Source organism: Mytilus californianus, unplaced genomic scaffold (assembly GCF_021869535.1).
Source record: "Mytilus californianus isolate M0D057914Y unplaced genomic scaffold, xbMytCali1.0.p SCAF_17, whole genome shotgun sequence".
Lineage (NCBI taxonomy): Eukaryota > Metazoa > Mollusca > Bivalvia > Mytilida > Mytilidae > Mytilus > Mytilus californianus.
The window spans coordinates 5,402,180-5,425,712 of record NW_026262659.1 but is presented as its reverse complement, the minus strand read 5'-3'; the positions used below and the strand labels follow the sequence as shown (position 1 = coordinate 5,425,712).

Genomic DNA, 23,533 nt, shown 5'->3' with positions numbered 1-23,533 from the left:
AATTTAATGCGGTTGATACATGCATAGCAGGAAATGTTGGTCATATCAACCCACCCAGTCTTTCTTTTGTTACAGTTCATACGATTCCCTCTTGTTTTTTTTTTTTATTGTTACCATGATTTGTATTGGATACCTAACCTTCACAAAGCCCCGTACAAACAACGGTACATTGCTATCTCATCTGTTTGCTCTACAAATGAATTGTCCGTTAGATTAACCAAAATTTTGTCCGCAGTGAAAGAGAGATTACAAAAATATTGCGACACCATTAACTCGCGTAGTGGCATTAACCATATGAGGATTCTAAAAAACTCAAAAGAATTTCTGGAAAATTTAAAATCTCGGTCATTCTCTCAAAAAAATTCCATCAAAACCTTCAATTTTTCCACCATTTACACAACCATACCACATACCTAAAAAAAACCCGTCTTACAGAAATAATCACGGAATAATGGGTTCACAATTGCATTTTAAAATACTCATATGCTATTAGACCGCTATTTGCCTCATTCGAATTTTTATAATCATTCTGTTTTTCTTTATTTGAAATTTTGCAACTTTAATTAAAAATATTAACATTTTATTCCATAGTTCATTATATTGTCTTTTCTTTTAGTGTCAACATATGCTAATCTTACACCAAACGTCTTTTTTATAGTGTCAACATATGCTTACCTTACACCAAAAAGTAAAATCACAAAAATATTGAACTCCGAGGAAATTTCAAAACGGAAAGTCCCTAATCAAATGGCAAAATTAAATGATAAAACACATCAAACGAATGGACAACAACTGTCATATTCCTGACTTGGTACAGGCATTTTCAAATGTAGAAAATGGTGGATTGAACCTGGTTTTATAGCGCTAAACCTCTCACTTGTATGACAGTCGCATCAAATTCCAAACGTCTTTTTTTATAGTGTCAACATATGCTTATCTTACACCAAACTTCTTTTTTATAATGTCAACATATACTTATCTTACACAAACGTCTTTTTTATAGTGTCAAATAAAGACAACAGTAGTATACCGCTGTTCAATAGTCATAAATCGATTATAAGAAAAAAATCAGGGTTACAAACGAACACCGAGGGAAACACATCTACTATAAGAGGAAAACAACGGAACAACAGAAACACTGAACTGCAACAAAAACAAACGCCAACATACATAGAAACGGACTATTTGATAACAACTGCCATATTCCTGACTTGGTACAGGACATTTTAAGAAAAAATGGTGGGTTGAACCTAGTTTCATGGCTAGCCTAACCTCCCGCTTATATTGCAATGTTAAAAATACCACTAAAATGACATTACTTGACAGGAATACAATACAAGAAAATGCAAGAACACCGGCAAGAACACCCAGAACAGAGAAATACATAAATAAATAATATAATAGTACATAACAACATGTAAACCACAGAATAACAACGGACACCCCCCCATGAATTTACGACATTACACCAGTACACAACAAACGAAGTATAAACTGCGCGTCACACGAATATATCAACGCCACAAAAAGTGACGTATTTTTATGACGTTTGTATTATCACAGATTAATTTCTAAAAATATAACAAATTTGTTTTATTGTAGACACGTACAAGAATATAAAATTGGAATTGAGTTTGTAATGGTGTCATTTTATTATTTTCTAACCATGAAAAGAGTATTAAAATGGAATTGTGTTTGTAATTATGTTATTATATGTATATTCTAACCATGTTGGTTTTTCTATGTTTTTCAACCTATGCTAATCTTACACCAAACGTCTTTTTTATAGTGTCAACATAATTATGCTTATCTTACACCAAACGTCTTTTTCATAGTGTCAACATATGCTTAGCTTACTCCAACGTTTTTTTATAGTGTCAGCATATGCTAATCTTACACTAAACGTCATTTTTAGTGTGCCAACATATGCTTATCTTACACTAAACGTCTTTATTATAGTGTCAACATTTGCTTATCTTACACCAAACGTCTTTATATTTTTCATCTCTTGTGTTAAGAGATTCTGATTAACAAATGGTATTGGTTCTCAAATAGTTTAAACTTTTTAATTGTTTTATTCAAATGTCACTTTTTATTTCTGTATGTAGTAAATGTTTATTGTAAAAGGTGATATCGGACAATGAAGAAAGCTATTTGCAATTGCATCATCGTCTTTTATGGATGCTAATTTAACTTTATCAAGTTCCATATTGACATATCAGCATATGAATGTAAGTATATTAATATTAATTTTCTTTAACATACCTTTTGGTTATATGCTGGCATCCAAACTACTAATACAATTTATTAACAAAAATACCGAGCTCCAAGGTAAATTTTAAAAGAAGGAAGTCTATAACACCAGACAAAATTAAACTCTCAACTATATCAACCAACGGAACGAATGGCAAACAACTGTCATATGCATTACTTGGTACTGGCATTTACATACATAGGAATAAACTGAGGGATTCGCATGAACTCCAGACGGAGTGAGACCGGATGTGTCGACACAGCAAATGTCTCCAACTATGCATGCATCACCCACGTCATGAGAATCAACACTCACTGAAAATGTCCCAATCGGAATAAGACAAAACTCTATCATCAACCTTTGATTAGTTATAGAACATACATCACCCACGCCATGAGAATCAACACTCACTGAAAATGTCCCAATCGGAATAAGACAAACCGCTATCATCAACCTTTGATTAGTTATAGAACATACCGCAGTGTATATATTTATTTGTATTGTGGTCCTGTCATGTGATGTTGTCGTTTTGGTGTTGTGTTTGACGTTGCCATAAAAGCGGGAGGTTTGGCATGCCACAAAACCAGGTTCAACCCACCATTTTTTTCTTAAAATGTCCTGTACCAAGTCAGGAAAATGGCCATTGTTATATTATAGATTTTTCTGTGTGTGTTACATTTTAATGTTGTGTTTTTGTTGTGTCGTTGTTCTCCTCTTATATTTGATGCGTTTCCCTCAGTTTAAGTTTGTAACCCGGATTTGTTTTTATCTCTATCGATTTATGAGTTTCGAACAGCGGTATACTACTGTTGCCTTTATTTATATACATTAACTGACCGAATATTATATTTTATGAATATTGGTTTAGGTAATTCGAATAAGTCCGTACTCATCATGCTTGCTGTCTTTGAATATCTCTGCACAATTACAAATCTCATCTAAAGTCACAACCTCCCTGAAGTCATCAAAAGTTTTTTAGTAATGTAATGCAGGGAAAAACCAGACAAGTTTTATTAATATGGAGCCATTATTGTGACCAAATATAAGAAAGAAAACAAAAAGGCACCCCGACAGTGATCTTTTCAACAGAAAATCAATTTGACTTTATTTTACAATTTATGTTTTCTTAAAACCAATTCATGCATGGTTAACCCGAAATGTGTGTTATATAACCATTAAAGTGTCGAGGTTCGGCATCAAATATCATGTTGGATATACTGATCTTCACATTTGGGTTGCCAACACCTTGATATGTCGGGCTGTCAGCTCCTTAACATTTCGGGAGGTCAGTATCCAGACAACTCAGAATGCAAGAATCTCCAACATCCATTGAAGATTAACAATGTAATACACGCATCAAGAAAAAAATAGCATACAAAAGCCAATCATTAAAGGTTTCCAGCATTTCAGTTGTATTAAGATGTCACAGCACTCTGTATTTCAGTAAAAGTAAGCATCCAGGACAATTGTTACTTAAAGGTAACACAGAATTGAACACGAAAATATCATGCAGGCTTTAAATAGATTTGACAGTAACAAATGTACCTTGATACAAAAATACAACTCATATTTTATAACAGTATCGCTACTTTGGTTACTCAATTAAGTCAAAAACATACAATTACTAATAATGGATGCGTTCCGGACCATACGAGTATTTGAACAATACGTGTATGGTCATGACCATATGCGTATTTATCTTACCTCCTATACATTTCTAGGAATATGATTGGTTAAAAGCGTCCGCGTGGAGACCGTGTATATTCCATATTAGGTAAGAAGGGAGGCGGGGCTTATTTCATACACAGTTATTAGTGGTGTTACGTCCCTTTATAAAAACAAAACGGTACTGAGAAAAAATCTTAAAGGTTTCAACAGACGAAAAAATTGATGATGAAGATTGAAATAAATTCATAAAACACATTAAAACCTAACAAGTTGTTATTGTTGGCATCTGTGTTTGTAGGATCAATGGAAGTAAGTTCTTAATGCTAACGGTATTGAAGACTTGCTCATTTTGATAGGTCACTAGTCTAAATTTCACACGTTAAGATAGTCGGTAAGATAAATTCGTTACATAGTCTACTAGTGATGTAATACGGTATATATGGGGTCAGTAAATTCCATATGGGGATTCGAGCTTCGCTCTCACCCCATATGGAATTTACTGACCCCATATATACCGTATTAGGTCACTAGCACACTATGAAACTAATAATATTCGTATGGTAATAACATACGCGTATGGTTCAGGTAAATTTAAAACACGATGAAGGTTGAAAAGTTACTTTTAATGTAAATGACATAACGTGTGACCTTTCAAAATGTCATAAATTAAGAGTTTCTAAATTTATAGTTCACTAATAAGAAATATCTTATTGAACTATTGAACAAGATCTAGAGGTCAACTGTTTTACCCACAGACACTTAGGGAACTAAACAAAGAACAAAATGACGGTGGTTTCACTTACGAACGAAAAAAGTGTATGGTCCAAATACTCATATGGTCTGGAACAGATGCAAAATTCTCTATAACGACATGTTATGTATATCCTCAGTGGTTTTTACCAAAAGCCTTTTTCGTACATATTTTTCATTTATCGTCAAACAATATTACATAAATATTATATATAGATTTATAATGATCTATCATGGAACGGTTTAAATAAGGCTTGTTATAAGTTGTATTGATAGATTAATTGAGAAACTTTTCATGTCGTCGTTGTTTAATAATTGCATCTGATATTTTGAGAGATGAGTATCTGGTATTTTGAGAGATGAGTATCCATTCACTAATTATCAATACATCCAGATCCGAGGCTTTAGACAACAATACTTGTACACGTGAATTCATACTAAATATACAGAGGTCAACAAAAACAATTTTAATGCAAGCAAAGTGTTTTAAAATCTGTGAATATCTAAATCGATCAGTGTGCAGACAGGTTAAAAAATATTTTACATGGATGGCGAAAGATCTATCACGAACCGCGATGGTCTTTAAGTGACAAAAACAGATATTAAACCATTAATGAGGTTTGTAGGGTTGGACTATTTATTTTGTATTTATCCATCAAAAGATCAGCACCATTTTAAACATACTCGAATCAATTCAGAAAATCGCGTTTATACCACGATTAAAGCAATTTACAGATGACAATACAGCCAACCAGCATTGACATACGTATCAGTGGCTCTCAAATCAAAACAGTTGAAACTCTAATTCAAGGTGAAGAGATATGAAAACCTAACATTTCGATAACTTGTGCCAAATACGGTTAAGCCTATTGGTACAATGAATGTGACCTACCGAATTAGAATTATCACCGGGTATTCACTTACATGAGCAACACGATGGGTGCCAATTCTAGAGCCGGATCAGCTTACCTTTCCGGAACACCTGAGATCACTTTTTGTTTTTGGTCGGGTTCGTGTTGCACAGTCTTTTTATGTTGTATTTTGTATCCGGTTGTTTGTCTTTTGGTCGTTTTTCGTTTTTTTCCATAGCATTGTCAGTTTGTTTTCAACTAATGAGTTCGAATTTCCCTTGAGAATCGTTCACCTCTCTTTTGCAAACTATATATCTCAATACAACCTATACAATACATAAATAGCCTATAAAGGATTAAAAGTACCCAGCATGGTATATACAAATACCAGTATACTAATTCATAATATAATAAATATGCTAATAATCAAAATTAACATATTTTTTGTAAAATTATCTGAAATTACCATCTATTTGTTAATGCCAATATTACATAATGAATGCAAAATAAGTGTAGCGTTTAAATGTCAGTATTGTCACTTATTTTGTACTTAGTAATAATGTTGGAGCTCATATACATTTGTGAAGGACATTATAACTAAATACAAAATAAGTGTATAATAAACACCAAGGGAGGATCTTTGTAAAACTACAGAGCAACTTCCTATTTTTTTAATTATAACTTTTCCGAAATAATGATCATTCAATTTATATATGACTAAATAATAACACCATACACAGGCTTCATAACAAATGGCTAGTGTATGTTGCTTACAAGACTCGTCGTCGTTATACATATTTGCCGTTTTAAAATCTTTTTTCGGGAATTAGGTTCCTGACGGCGAGAATAGCACAAAACAGTAAGTAACTTTCATTCAAATATTTTTTTCAAACGGTGTTTAACTAGTTTCGTCCTGGAAATAAATATAGTGCCTACATATACGATTGTGTATATATCATTACACTTACGTTAGTGGGTGAATCGTTCAATTGTGTATTTGAGGAGATGAATCATTCTATAAGTTTTTATGCGCATTTGGGGTGAAATATTTTTTGTATGCATGTAATTAGGGGTTGAATCCATCTATAATTTGTGTGCTCGTAAGGGGTAAATTATACTTTTAAGTGTTTATGGGTGTACATGTAAGGAGTGAATCATTCTGTTAGTTTTATATACGTACGAGGGTGAATCATGCAATGACTGTGCGTTAGGAATTCAGTGCAGCAAATATTCTAATTTTAAATGTGTCATAACAAAACTCAATGCCGATAAACACTGGCTAAGGTAAAGACAATCTCTTTAACGATTCTTTTGAACAACTAGCAAACGCGACATCGTAGTCATATGCCTGCAGATATGTGTTTGTTTCTTCTGGAAACAATGTATTCATATACAAATGCTTACTGGTACCATAAGATATAAGTGCGCGTTAATATCAGTTTGAATATTCTGTAGATACATGAAGATGCTTTTGGGCTGTTAATAAGACCTTTACGATTTTGCTTGTTTTAGACCAACAAGACTGGTGCCACTTGTTAATATAAGCAATATCTAATTTCCATTTATGTGCACTTAAAATCAGCCCCGGTGTTTGGTTAGGTTCGTGCTACCAAAAGTTGAAATAATGTGTTGTTTCCTGGGGAATTAAACAGGACTTTGTGTTCTTCCCTTTGGGAATAAAAACGGTATAGCGTGCTCGTACTTTCTTGGGTTGATACATCTACACATGGCTGATGTTATTAGTACATTTTGTTCTACGATGAAGTTAACTGTATAATGTTATTCTTATACTTCCTATTGTGCTGTTGGCCCGATATATATATTATAGACACTTGTTTGCAGTTTCGTTATGATATTTCTTTGCTTGATGAGTTTGCATTTTTGCCCGAATTATTTGAGTGTGCGTTTTTGCTCGAATTATTTACAAATAAATGCTTGAATTGTGCTGTTTTCTGAGGAAATGATATTATGCTGGTAAAAATGCATTTTGTAGTTGTGCTGGTTTGTGAGTAAGTGTTCCTTCTTTTTAGCGTCGTCGGCGTCGTTAACTTTTTACATTTTGAACTTCTTCTAGAGAACCACTAAATGGAATAAAACCAAACATGGTATGAATGTTCCTTATGAGGTGCTGACCAAGTGTTGTTACTTTGTAGCCAATCAATCATCCAAGATGGCTGCCAGCGGGGAACTTAGTTTCACAAAGTACCCTATGGACAATACATACAAATGTCTTCTTTTATAGAACCACTGAATGGAATGAAACCAAACATGGCATGAATGTTCCTTATGAGGTACTGACCAAGTGTTGTTACTTTGTAGCCAATCAATCATCCAAGATTACTGCCAGCGGGGAACTTAGTTTAACAAAGGACCCTATGTGAAATACATACAAAAGTCTTCTTTTGAAAAATCACTGAATGGAATGAAACCAAACATGACACGAATGTCCCTTATGAGGTGCTGACCAAGTGTTGTTACTTTGTAGCAAATCCATCAACCAAGATGGCTGCATCGGGGGACTTAGTTTTACAAAGGACCCTATGGGAAATATATACAAATGTCTTCTTCGTGAAAACCGCTTAATGGATTGAAACCAAACATGGTATGAATGTTTCTTTTGAATTGCTGACCAAGTGTTGTTACTTTGTAGCTGATTTGTCATCCAAGATGGCTGCCAGCAGGGGGAGTAAGTTTAATATAGGACCCTAAGGGAAATACATACACATGCTTTCTTCTAGAGAAGCACTGAATAAAATGAAACCAAACATGGCATGAATGTTCCTAACGAGGTTCTGACCAAGTGTTGTTACTTTGTAGCCGAACCATCATCCAAGATGGCCGCAGGCAGGGGGACTTAGTTTAACATAAGACCCTATGGGAAATACATACAAATGCTTCTTCTTGAGAAGCACTGAATGGAATGAAACCAAACATGGCATAAATGTTCCTTGATGAAGACCTTAATACATGTATCTTTATAGATTGAGATATACTGTAAACTGCAAAAATATCAAGAAAAGAAGATCTACACATAATCAAAATAAGCAAAATTGTCAAATGACATCTTGTTTGAGTTATTGTCCTTATAAAGTCGTTTTCTACAATTTCAATGAATTTATTGGTAATTTCTGTAAACTTTACAAAAAATTCTTCTGCTTTTGATTAAATTAAGGGACCAATATTAAACCAAATTTGGCCTCAATCATTATTAGGGTATCTGTTATGATTTTGATCTATTTTTACATGATTTCCAAAACCTAAGTAGAATCAGATGAGCGACATAGGCTCTTGAGAGCCTCAAGTTTATTATGCTTGCATTGTTTCTGCAGAATTAATACGCAGATACATTTAAATTAAGCATAATGGGTACAATTCATTTGCTAAGATAATGACTATATTTATTGAGATAAATTCACAATGATATAGTATAAGACCAACGTACGTAAATGATTTACATTCTTTCAATTACAAAATTATTGTTACAAATGTGTGCACTATTGACCTTTACTTATTTGGTGGGTGTTGGTGGGTGAAACAGAACGTGTATCAATTTCCTTACGGAACCCACAGTGAAAACATTCCGTTTATTCGTGTTAGAACATTTCGGTTCTTTCTTTCGAAGATAGTATTGTTTAAGGTAATAGGTCAATTGCCTCCTGCTCGAAAGTTCACCTATATGAATATATATATATATATATATACGGCCAGTCGGAATTAGATTTATCACAATGAAAGGTACACCATATAACTATAATATTTTTTTTAAATAGCGACAAAATAAAATCATAAATTGAATTAAGATCTTATTTTGCAACTGTTATATGAAATATATTGTAGGTTAACAATGGTATACACTTCAATAACATGTGCATATCAATTTCATGTTATTATGTAAATTAATAGCGAAATTTAAACACACTGGCTGAGTTATGTAAGTCGTTAATATACAAATAATCACTGATTGATTATTGAAGGTATTGGTTTCAGTACAAGACATTCTTTTTATACATAAGACGAGGATGTAACTAACCACAGAGATTATTTCCCCTCCATTTTTTGGAGGTTTACATTATTGGAATGGCTTATTGCAGTTCATGAAATATTTGTCACTGGACGTTAAGGAAACGATGATAAAATCGAAAAGTTCAGTTGAACAAGATCGAACCTTTCCAAATTTGATGTGAATTACGATAGCATTACAACTGATTATATACTAAGGACAAATACAAGGGCTCTCAATCGACCTAGATAAATGAAAATGGGAACACAAAAACAATATTGTGATCAATTGTATTTGTTACATATTCTTTGGGAAGTGGGCGTCCACTTGATATAACATATAAATTAACAACGATTGATCACAACTGATTTTTTTTATTCTATATATAAATTCATCAACCAATTTTCAATCTTCAAACACTACATTACAGTTATGCAATAATATCAAACTATTTTGTACGCTCTACACTACTATTTCCCGTGCTGAACTAAAGGATCGAATACATATTCTCATTAGAAAGTTCTTTTCCTTTCTTTTTTCATATATGGAAATCGTAGATATAAATTGCGATGAATCAAGCGGATTCCAACAATAAGACACCGAGGACGATATCATGAAAATGCTGCACGTTTTGATCGTCAACCTATTTCTTTATTTTTGTATATTTAAACAAATATCGCAATACTGCAATGGGTTCTAATTGTGCTGCCCTTCTGGCTTTTTATTGTATTCAAATGAAGGGAAATTAATGCAAAACCTTCTCAAAGACAAAAAAAAAACCTCATTTTTCAAATTCTTTAATTTCACTTATTATGTAGTGGTGCTGTCCTGTTACTCAAATACCAACATTTAAGTGTGTGCTTGCATTACCTTTTTGCCAGGCATTTCATTATGTAAAATTAATTAATGGCCTTAGTAATACATTTATAAATTATTTCATTATTTCCGATTGGAAAAAAATAAGTTATGTTATTTCAAATAGCTGCATGTACTAATACGGACCTAAACCTCTCTCATAGGCTTCGTTATACATGTTTGTGTAATATGATTTATGGAATAACTTATAAAAATAAACAGATGTGGTTTGTTTAATTTATTGAAACCATTCATGGCATATAATTCATCGTTTTTGTTATCACAACGTTTAGATTACGACAGGATTCCTTCCAGATTTATTGATGTCTAAATCGGCACCTGAATCTATAACAAAATAGATAATTAATGTCTTTTACTACAAGTAATTAGTCTGGGAGACTATGATATATTTATTTTTTTGTTATTGGCTTTTCATTAGATGTCAGTAAATGCGAGTGTTCTTAGATCGGTACTATGTATGTGTCTTTTGTCTTTACAATAGTTGTTTCTTAGATCGGTACTATGTATGTGTCTTTTGTCTTTATAATCGTTGTTTCTTAGATCGGTACTATGCATGAGTCTTTTGTCTTTATGATAGTTGTTTCTTAGATCGGTACTATGCATGAGTCTTTTGTCTTTATGATAGTTGTTTCTTAGATCGGTACTATGTATGTGTCTTTTGTCTTTATAACAGTTGTTTCTTAGATCGGTACTATGTATGTGTCTTTTGTCTTTATAATAGTTGTTTCTTAGATCGGTACTATGTATGTGTCTTTTGTCTTTATAATCGTTGTTTCTTAGATCGGTACTATGCATGAGTCTTTTGTCTTTATAATAGTTGTTTCTTAGATCGGTACTATGTATGTGTCTTTTGTCTTTATAATAGTAGTTTCTTAGATCGGTACTATGTATGTGTCTTTTGTCTTTATGATAGTTGTTTCTTAGATCGGTACTATGTATGTGTCTTTTGTCTTTATGATAGTTGTTTCTTAGATCGGTACTATGTATGTGTCTTTTGTCTTTATAATCGTTGTTTCTTAGATCGGTACTATGTATGTGTCTTTTGTCTTTACAATAGTTGTTTCTTAGATCGGTACTATGTATGTGTCTTTTGTCTTTATTATAGTTGTTTCTTAGATCGGTACTATGCATGAGTCTTTTGTCTTTATAATAGTTGTTTCTTAGATCGGTACTATGCATGAGTCTTTTGTCTTTATAATAGTTGTTTCTTAGATCGGTACTATGTATGTGTCTTTCGTCTTTATAATAGTTGTTTCTTAGATCGGTACTATGTATGTGTCTTTTGTCTTTATAATAATTGTTTCTTAGATCGGTACTATGTATGTGTCTTTTGTCTTTATAACAGTTGTTTCTTAGATCGGTATTATGTATGTGTCTTTTGTCTTTATAACAGTTGTTTCTTAGATCGGTACTATGTATGTGTCTTTTGTCTTTATAATAGTTGTTTCTTAGATCGGTACTATGTATTTGTCTTTTGTCTTTATAATAGTTGTTTCTTAGATCTGTAATATGTATGTGTCTTTTGTCTTTATAATAGTTGTTTCTTAGATCGGTACTATGAATGTGTCTTTTGTCTTTATAGTCGTTGTTTCTTAGATCGGTACTATGCATGAGTCGTTTGTCTTTATAATAGTTGTTTCTTAGATCGGTACTATGTATGTGTCTTTTGTCTTTATAATAGTTGTTTCTTAGATCGGTACTATGTATGTGTCTTTTGTCTTTATAATAGTTGTTTCTTAGATCGATACTATGTATGTGTCTTTTGTCTTTATTATAGTTGTTTCTTAGATCGGTACTATTTATGTGTCTTTTGTCTATATAATAGTTGTTTCTTAGATCGGTACTATGTATGTGTCTTTTGTCTTTATAATAGTTGTTTCTTAGATCGGTAATGTGTATGTGTCTTTTGTCTTTATAATAGTTGTTTCTTAGATCGGTACTATGTATGTGTCTTTTGCTTTATAACAGTTGTTTCATAGATCGGTAATATGTATGTGTCTTTTGTCTTTACAATAGTTGTTTCATAGATCGGTACTATGTACGTGTCTTTTGTCTTTATAATAGTTCTTTCTTAGATCGGTACTATTTATGTGTCTTTTGTCTTTATAATAGTTGTTTCTAAGATCGGTACTATGTATGTGTCTTTTGTCTTTATAATAGTTGTTTCTTAGATCGGTATTATGTATGTGTCTTTTGTCTTTATAACAGTTGTTTCTTAGATCGGTACTATGTATGTGTCTTTTGTCTTTATAATGGTTGTTTCTTAGATCGGTACTATTTATGTGTCTTTTGTCTTTATAATAGTTGTTTCTTAGATCGGTACTATTTATGTGTCTTTTGTCTTTATCACAGTTGTTTCTTAGATCGGTACTATGTATGTGTCTTTTGTCTTTATAATAGTTGTTTCTTAGATCGGTATTATGTATGTGTCTTTTGTCTTTATCACAGTTGTTTCTTAGATCGGTACTATGTACGTGTCTATTGTCTTTATAATAGTTGTTTCTTAGATCGGTATTATGTATGAGTCTTTTGTCTTTATAATAGTTGTTTCTTAGATCGGTACTATTTATGTGTCTTTTGTCTTTATAATGGTTGTTTCTTAGATCAGTACTATTTATGTGTCTTTTGTCTTTATAATAGTTGTTTCATAGATCGGTACTGTGTATGTGTCTTTTGCTTTATAATAGTTGTTTCTAAGATCGGTACTATGTATGTGTCTTTTGTCTTTATAATAGTTGTCTCTTAGATCGGTACTGTGTATGTGTCTTTTGTCTATATAACAGTTGTTTCTTAGATCGGTACTATTTATGTGTCTTTTGTCTTTACAATAGTTGTTTCTTAGATCGGTATTATGTATGTGTCTTTTGTCTTTACAATAATTGTTTCATAGATCGGTACTATGTACGTGTCTTTTGTCTTTACAATAGTTGTTTCTTAGATCGGTACTATTTATGTGTCTTTTGTCTTTATAAATTGTTTCTTAGATCGGTACTATGTATGTGTCTTTTGTCTTTATAATAATTGTTTCTTAGATCGGTATTATGTATGTGTCTTTTGTCTTTATAACAGTTGTGCCTTAGATCAGTACTATGTATGTGTCTTTTGTCTTTATAATAGTTGTTTCTTAGATCGGTATTATGTATGTGTCTATTGTCTTTATAATAGTTGTTTCTTAAATCGGTATTATGTATGTGTCTTTTGTCTTTATAATAGTTGTTTCTTAGATCGGTACTATGTATGTGTCTTTTGTCTTTATAATAGTTGTTTCTTAGATCGGTAATATGTATGTGTCTTTTGTCTTTATAACAGTTGTTTCTTAGATCGGTAATATGTATGTGTCTTTTGTCTTTATAATAGTTGTTTCTTAGATCGGTATTATGTATGTCTCTTTTGTCTTTATAATAGTTGTTTCTTAGATCGGTACTATGTATGTGTCTTTTGTCTTTATAATAGCTGTTTCTTAGATCAGTACTATATATGTGTCTTTTGTCTTTATAATAATTGTTTCTTAGATCGGTACTATGTATGTGTCTTTTGTCTTTATAATAGCTGTTTCTTAGATCGGTACTATGTATGTGTCTTTTGTCTTTATAATAGTTGTTTCTTAGATCGGTACTATATATGTGTCTTTTGTCTTTATAATAGTTGTTTCTTAGATCGGTACTATGTATGTGTCTTTTGCTTTATAACAGTTGTTTCATAGATCGGTAATATGTATGTGTCTTTTGTCTTTACAATAGTTGTTTCATAGATCGGTACTATGTACGTGTCTTTTGTCTTTATAATAGTTGTTTCTTAGATCGGTACTATTTATGTGTCTTTTGTCTTTATAATAGTTGTTTCTAAGATCGGTACTATGTATGTGTCTTTTGTCTTTATAACAGTTGTTTCTTAGATCGGTATTACGTATGTGTCTTTTGTCTTTATAACAGTTGTTTCTTAGATCGGTACTATGTATGTGTCTTTTGTCTTTATAATAGTTGTTTCTTAGATCGGTACTATTTATGTGTCTTTTGTCTTTATTATAGTTGTTTCTTAGATCGGTACTATTTATGTGTCTTTTGTCTTTATAATAGTTGTTTCATAGATCGGTACTGTGTATGTGTCTTTTGCTTTATAATATATGTTTCTAAGATCGGTACTATGTATGTGTCTTTTGTCTTTATAATAGTTGTCTCTTAGATCGGTACTGTGTATGTGTCTTTTGTCTTTATAACAGTTGTTTCTTAGATCGGTACTATTTATGTGTCTTTTGTCTTTACAATAGTTGTTTCTTAGATCGGTATTATGTATGTGTCTTTTGTCTTTACAATAGTTGTTTCATAGATCGGTATTATGTACGTGTCTTTTGTCTTTACAATAGTTGTTTCTTAGATCGGTACTATTTATGTGTCTTTTGTCTTTATAAATTGTTTCTTAGATCGGTACTATGTATGTGTCTTTTGTCTTTATAATAATTGTTTCTTAGATCGGTATTATGTATGTGTCTATTGTCTTTATAATAGTTGTTTCTTAAATCGGTATTATGTATGTGTCTTTTGTCTTTATAATAGTTGTTTCTTAGATCGGTACTATGTATGTGTCTTTTGTCTTTATAATAGTTGTTTCTTAGATCGGTAATATGTATGTGTCTTTTGTCTTTATAACAGTTGTTTCTTAGATCGGTAATATGTATGTGTCTTTTGTCTTTATAATAGTTGTTTCTTAGATCGGTATTATGTATGTGTCTTTTGTCTTTATAATAATTGTTTCTTAGATCGGTACTATGTATGTGTCTTTTGTCTTTATAATAGCTGTTTCTTAGATCAGTACTATATATGTGTCTTTTGTCTTTATAATAATTGTTTCTTAGATCGGTACTATGTATGTGTCTTTTGTCTTTATAATAGCTGTTTCTTAGATCGGTACTATGTATGTGTCTTTTGTCTTTATAATAGTTGTTTCTTAGATCGGTACTATGTATGTGTCTTTTGTCTTTATAATCGTTGTTTCTTAGATCGGTACTATATATGTGTCTTTTGTCTTTATAATAGTTGTTTCTTAGATCGGTACTATGTATGTGTCTTTTGTCTTTATAATAGTTGTTTCTTAGATCGGTACTATGTATGTGTCTTTTGTCTTTATAATAGTTGTTTCTTAGATCGGTACTATGTATGTGTCTTTTGTCTATATAATAGTTGTTTCTTAGATCGGTACTATGTATGTGTCATTTGTCTTTATAATAGTTGTTTCTTAGATCGGTACTGTGTACGTGTCTTTTGTCTTTATAATAGTTGTTTCTTAGATCGGTACTATATGTATGTGTCTTTTGTCTTTATAATAGTTGTTTCTTAGATCTGTACTATGTATGTGTCTTTTGTCTTTATAATAATTGTTTCATAGATCGGTACTATGTATGTGTCTTTTGTCTTTATAATAGTTGTTTCTTAGATCGGTACTGTGTACGTGTCTTTTGTCTTTATAATAGTTGTTTCTTAGATCGGTACTATATGTATGTGTCTTTTGTCTTTATAATAGTTGTTTCTTAGATCTGTACTATGTATGTGTCTCTTGTCTTTATAATAATTGTTTCATAGATCGGTACTATGTATGTGTCTTTTGTCTTTATAATAGTTGTTTTTGTGTTTCGTCCCGATCTGATGCGTCAAGACATTTCCAAGTGAGTTTGTACTTATGGTCTATTGTTACACCAATGTCCCAGATTAGGAATAGGGTTGGAGGCTCACAAACATGTTTAACACATTAAGTATATGCCTGTCCCATGTCAGGAGCATGTTATTCAGTTGCTTTTTCTTTATATATGTTTTTCGTTTATATTTTTGTCATAAATCAGGCTGTTGGTGTTTTCGCTTTAATTGTTTTACATGTTGTCGTGTCGAGGCCAGTTATAGCTCACTATACGGTATGGGTTTTGCTCATTGTTGAGCGGTAATCGATAATTGCTTAAATCTACATTATTTGGAGTCATTTTGATATTTTTTTCATTGGCAATCATACCACAACTCCTCGTTCAATATTAATCGATTTACATACATGAATCTTGACATGTAATAAAATTGAGAATGGAAATGGGGAATGTGTCAAAGAGACAACAACCCGACCATAGAGCAGACAACAGCCGAAGGCCACCAATGGGTGTTCAATGCAGCGAGAAACTCCCGCACCCGGAGGCGTCCTTCAGCTGGCCCCTAAACAAATATGTTTACTAGTTCAGTGATAATGGACGTCATACTAAACTCCAAATTATACACAAGAAACTAAAATTAAAAATGATACAAGACTAACAAAGGCCAGAGGCTCCTGACTTGGGACAGGCGCAAAAATGCGGCGGGGTTAAACATGTTTTTTGAGATCTCAACCCTCCCCCTATACCTCTAGCCAATGTAGAAAAAACAAACGTACAACAGTACGCACAGTAAAACTCAATTTAAGAGAAGTCAGAGTCCGATGTCAGAATAGGAAACAAAAGAAAATAAACAAAATGACAATAATACATAAATAACAACAGACTACTAGCAGTTACTGACATGCCAGCTCCAGACCTCAATTTAACTGATTGAAAGATTATGTCTTCATCATATGAATATCAGGCACAATCCCTCCTGTTAGGGGTTTAGTATTATACCGTCATAAAATATATGAGAAGAACACAACCCGTGTCATGCCAACAACTGGTTTTAGAATAATTATGTTTAATTCCGATGCAAAGACCCTATAAGTGAATCAATATTAAAGCCAAAATATGCAATCTTTAATGACCTGACAACAGTATCGTAACTATACCCCTTCTTAACAAGTCTGTTTAAAGGTTTTGTTAGCTTTTGAGGTGAATACTGGCATTTTTGTGCTTTGTAAAGAATTTACCATAAAAGATTGGATGTGAAATACCCGAACGTATAAGATGTCTGCATGTTGAGTTATATTTACGAATGATGTCCTTATACCGATGATAAAATTTAGTAAATGTTTTGACTAGTTTATGATAACGAAAACCCTGGTGTAATAATTTTTCAGTAATATATAAATTTCTCTCGCTAAAATCTAATACGTTGTTACATACACGAGCGTACATTGTACACGTACTTTAAAAACGTAACACACATTTTAAGTTATTCTTAATTACGAAAGCATGATTTATCTTCAAATCATTACTATCCATGCTTACCATTATCCTTCTGTTTAAATGCAACACTAGTAACTGACGTACCTGAGGTAATTGACCTCGCATGAACTTTTTGGGGCGAGATTTGAAACCAATGCATGATTTTTTTAGGTTTTTTCCTAAAGATAAACCAAGCTTCTCTATGATCAAAATTAGTGTTTGTCAAAATGCTATATATCCAATGAAATTATTCCTGTAAATTGTGCGGTTCAAATTTCTTGAAATTTCTATATTTTTGTTAACAGGTCAAATTAAATAAAACGATCCAAATCTATTTTAGTCAAAGTGTTGGGTACCCCCTTAAAAGGACTAAAACAAGGATTTCAGTGCATACTACATGATTTAAACATTAAACGTGACGTAATCATTTCAACTTTCGAACTGCAAACGTTTTTTAGACGATGAAGTAATGAAGAAAATGTGACGTTATTTGACACCATGTGTGCGTTTGTTGAGCATAAGATCTGCGCACGGTCTGTACGTTGAGCAGAGGGATGAATATTCTAATGGAGATAATGTCCTTATGGCATTGCTTAGATAGATGTTTTAAATGATACAGTTTATATATTTCTTTAGGCAGGGTTGGATTATGTACATGATAATACAGATGGGTGTTTGACAAATGTTAAGCAGTTACAATGTCTTTTTTTTGTTGTTCAAAGATGCAAGGTTAGCTTATAAATAATTACGTTAACAATCAGCGTAAAGCAAAATAGTTTTTTTGGTTATGGAAATGATATGAATCAAACGTATTGAAAATTAAAATTAAAAAAAATAATGGAGTTTGCTGTGTTAAAGTCCGTCAGTAAACAAAGTTTTATCAGCATGTTACCTTTCTATTAAAACAATGACTTACATGATAGAAAAAAAAATACGTTTTGTCGTTTGCCATTCTTTGCCCTAGGTTAAAGTTGTCTTTTTGACATTGAAATATCTTTTTTATTTATATTGTGTCATAGATCAAACTTATTCGTTCTCAGTGTATATTTACTTGTTATTGTGTATAATTTTCTTTTTGATCAAGTTAAGCCATTTCAATTGATATTTTATTGTGTGTGTTTTTATGTTGTAATGTTATACCACTGTTTCAGGTTAGGGTGAAGGTTAGCGCCTGTTAAAACGTTTAAGTATAGATTAGACCGTTGGTTTTCCTGTTTAAATTGTTTTACACTAGTCTTTTTGGGTTCCTTTATATTTTCTGTTCGGTGTGAGCGATCGCTCTGTGTTGAAGGCCGTATTTGACCTATAATTGTTTACTTTTTACACATTGTGACTTGGATGGATAGTTGTCTCATTGGCACTCATACCACATCTTCGTATTTATATTTATAATAAGTATTGGTCAGACCTTGATGTCGATATATCGATATATCACACGCTTCGTCGTAATCATATACCATACATGTAGTTCTTTACCTCTCCTTAGTTCGACAGTCAGTCTGTCTGTCTGTCTTCTTGACTTCCATATGATACATATATACTTATATCGGATATCAATTTGGTCACATATAATGAAAGGAAGACCCTTTTTGATTTTAAGTTCACTGCGTCTCTTCTAGTTATGAAGACGATTAGAGTGAAATGATTGCAGAAAAAAGGATTTGCATACATTACATGTAAGTCTATAATCTTAAATGGTATTGTAATCTTATACGAATATATAGTTATCAAAGGTACCAGGATTATAATTTAATACGCCAGACGCGCGTTTCGTCTACATAAGACTCATCAGTGACGCTCATATCAAAATAGTTATAAAGCCAAACAAGTACAAAGTTGAAGAGCATTGAACCAAAATTCCAAAAAGTTGTGCCAAATACGGCGAAGATATGATCACATAAAATGGACGGAAGATCTTTATCGATTTTGAGGTCACAACGTCTAACATTTTTTTTTTTGTCTAAAGTGCAGGTTATTGTAATTATCATTAAACCGAACAAAGTGCATATGTAAGAGGTTCTCCAATGTTGTACTGCGAAGACCTTACATAAGATTGGAGCCACACTAAAATATATGGTAACTTATAAAGGGAAGGAAATCCTTATAATGAAGCTTGGCTCAGTAAACAGTGGGATATTTTGAAAATTGCTAACATGAGGGATGTCTTCGTAGTACCTAGACATATATGTACACGAAAAGGGAACATATTTGATAATATCATTAAAATTAAATGGTCCTCACTAAAATGTATATTTACATGTGAACAAAATTTGCATATATCTTCCAAATTTTGTGTTTTCTCGGTATAATATTACATAATTTTTTCAGGTTCAGAAATCGTTTTCCAGGCAACAAATACTAAACATGAAACTATTCCTTCATCTAGTAACAATATGTGTTTACTCTCAAGGTATGTGCCTTACAATTGACAAGTTTGAGAGGATGAAATCATATAAATAAATAAATATCAGCATCATAAAAACATTAGACAGAGGGAGACGGATATTATCTGTGTTCCATTATCTCTTAAAATGGGCTAACTTATATATATAATTTTTTTAATTAGTTTTTATGCGTATGAATATCGTATTACAGCTCACTAAATACTGTTTATAAAAAGTACTTTAAACAGAATTTGATATGTAATAAGCTTAAGTGCAATCAATCGTATCTTATTAATTTCCTTCAAAGGAAGTTATTTCAAATAAACCAATTTCTTTGACGTCATTCTATTATTCTACATGTAATATAAATAAAATAAGAAGATGTGGTATGATTGTCAATGAGACAATTCTCCACAAGAGACAAAATTAAAAGTTAGCAACGATAGGTCACCGTACGACCTTCAACTATGACCCAAACCCATACCGCATAGCAAGCTATAAAAGACCCCAAAATGAGAACTGTAAAACAATTCAAACGAGAAAGCCAACGAACTGGTTTTTGTACAAAACAAAAAACGAAAAACAAATATGATATACAGCAACAAACGACAATCATTGAATTGCAGGCTCCTGACTTGGGACGAGGCACCCCCAGAATGTGGTGGGGTTATTTCAAAACATGATCTCCCTAACCTCGGACAGTGACGTGTAACAGCACAACATAGGAACAAACTATAAAATCAATTGAAAAGGGCTTAACTTATCAGGTCTAAATCCAATTTTGTTGTTTAAGAATCTAGTTGACTAAAACATTAACAATAACAATTTTACTGCACCAGATGCGGATGTTGACATGTCTTTTCAGTAATTCTCGAGGCCAAAATATATGAAAAACCAAAAGTTATACAAACGTTGAAGAGCTGATCAACCAAAAAGGAACCTAAAGTATAGCCAAATCTGGATCAAGAATCAGAGCTTTGCACGAGGGAGATATGTTGATGTTTTGATCAATTTACATTCTAGCTTTCTACTTAAATGTAAAAACAAAACTGACACGAGTAGGAATCGACCTTATACACGTGGTTTTTGTAATGACTACCTTCTTTTGAAATCCTAGGACCGGACCGGACTACTCGATCACAACTGTCAGAGTTGAAAGGTTATGCTCTTTGCCGCTGTAGAGTACAAATAATCTCCCAACGATTACAACAGTGCACAAGAGGGTTATAAACCATATAACCACAGGCAGACAAAGATTCAATAAGATTGGTTACTAATTTGCTGGAAAACCAATAAATTGACCTACTTCAAAAATGTATGTCATACCATCGTTTAACATTAAAAAGTATAGTTATCATCTATAAACATTCTTAATACATACGTTTATTCGTATTTCATAGGAAATCATTCAAACATTGAAAAAAAAACTCGAAACATACATATTACATAAAGGTTAAAAAAGTCTGTCTCTATATATAATTATGATTCAGTAAAGAGACGGAAGATACCAAAGGGAGGAACAAGACTCCTTAATTCAAAAGATACCGGCTAAAAATGAATATTAAATGAATGACTTTATTTCTTATAATACATAGTTATAGAGAACATATCTAAAAATAATACATAGTTATAGAGAACACATCTAAACATAGTTATAGAGAACACATCTAAACATAGTTATAGAGAACATATCTAAACATAATACATAGTTATAGAGAACACATCTAAACATAGTTATAGAGAACACATCTAAACAAAGTTATAGAGAACATATCTAAACATAGTTATAGAGAACATATATAAACATAAAACATAGTTATAGAGAACACACCTAAACATAAAACATAGTTAAAGAGAACACATCTAAACATAAAACATAGTTATAGAGACAAAACATAACACATAGTTATAGAGAACACATCTAAACATAAAACATAGTTATAGAGAACATATCTAAACATAATACATAGTTATAGAAAACACATCTAAACATAGTTATAGAGAACATATATAAACATAATTATAGAGAACATATCTAAACATAAAACATAGTTATAGAGAACACACCTAAACATAATTATAGAGAACATATCTAAACATAGTTATAGAGAACATATCTAAACATGATACATAGTTATAGAGAACACATCTAAACATAGTTATAGAGAACATATCTAAACATATTACATATTAATAGAGAACACATCTAAACATAGTTATAGAGAACACATCTAAACATAAAACATAGTTATAAAGAACATATCTAAACATAACACATAGTTATAGAGAACATATCTAAACATAATACATAGTTATAGAGAACATATCTAAACATAGTTATAGAGAACATATCTAAACATAGTTATAGAGAACATATCTAAACATAATTCATAGTTATAGAGAACACATCTAAACATAGTTATAGAGAACATATCTAAACATAGTTATAGAGAACATATCTAAACATAATACATAGTTATACAGACCACACCTAAACATAAAACATAGTTAAAGAGAACACATCTAAACATAAAACATAGTTATAGAGACAAAACATAACACATAGTTATAGAGAACACATCTAAACATAAAACATAGTTATAGAAAACATATCTAAACATAACACATAGTTATAGAGAACATATCTAAACATAATACATAGTTAAAGAAAACACATCTAAACATAGTTATAGAGAACATATATAAACATAATTATAGAGAACATATCTAAACATAAAACATAGTCATAGAGAACACACCTAAACATAAAACATAGTTAAAGAGAACACATCTCAACATAAAACATAGTTATAGAGACAAAACATAACACATAGTTATAGAGAACACATCTAAACATAAAACATAGTTATAGAGAACATATCTAAACATAACACATAGTTATAGAGAACATATCTAAACATAATGCATAGTTATAGAGAACACATCTTAACATAAAACATAGTTATAGAGAACATATCTAAACATAACACATAGTTATAGAGACCATATCTCAACATAATACATAGTTATAGAGAACACATCTAAACATAAAACATAGTTATAGAGAACATATCTGAACATAATACATAGTTATAGAGAACACATCTAAACATAGTTATAGAGAACATATATAAACATAATTATAGAGAACACATCTAAACATAAAACATAGTTATGAAGAACATATCTAAACATAACACATAGTTATAGAGAACATATCTAAACATAATACATAGTTATAGAGAACATATCTAAACATAGTTATAGAGAACATATCTAAACATAGTTATAGAGAACATATCTAAACATAATACATAGTTATAGAGAACACACCTAAACATAAAACATAGTTAAAGAGAACACATCTAAACATAAAACATAGTTATAGCGACAAAACATAACACATAGTTATAGAGAACACATCTAAACATAAAACATAGTTATAGAGAACATATCTAAACATAATACATAGTTATAGAGAACACATCTAAACATAAAACATAGTTATAGAGAACATATCTAAACATAACACATAGTTATAGAGAACATATCTAAACATAATACATAGTTATAGAGAACATATATAAACATAATTATAGAGAACACATCTAAACATAAAACATAGTTATAAAGAACATATCTAAACAT

At 31.5% G+C, this 23,533-nt stretch overlaps 1 protein-coding gene across 1 annotated transcript in view; it reads left to right on the top strand.

Moving 5' to 3' along the window:
- Window positions 1-6,141: 6,141 nt before the first annotated feature.
- Window positions 6,142-23,533, top strand: part of LOC127726283 (sushi domain-containing protein 2-like) — a 50,857-nt gene continuing 33,465 nt past the window's right edge. Inside the window, exons 1-2 of the mRNA XM_052233597.1 lie at window positions 6,142-6,382; window positions 19,830-19,911. Coding sequence (XP_052089557.1) covers window positions 19,866-19,911 — 46 coding nt within the window. The 5' untranslated portion in view covers window positions 6,142-6,382; window positions 19,830-19,865. The remainder of the gene's footprint in view (window positions 6,383-19,829; window positions 19,912-23,533) is intronic.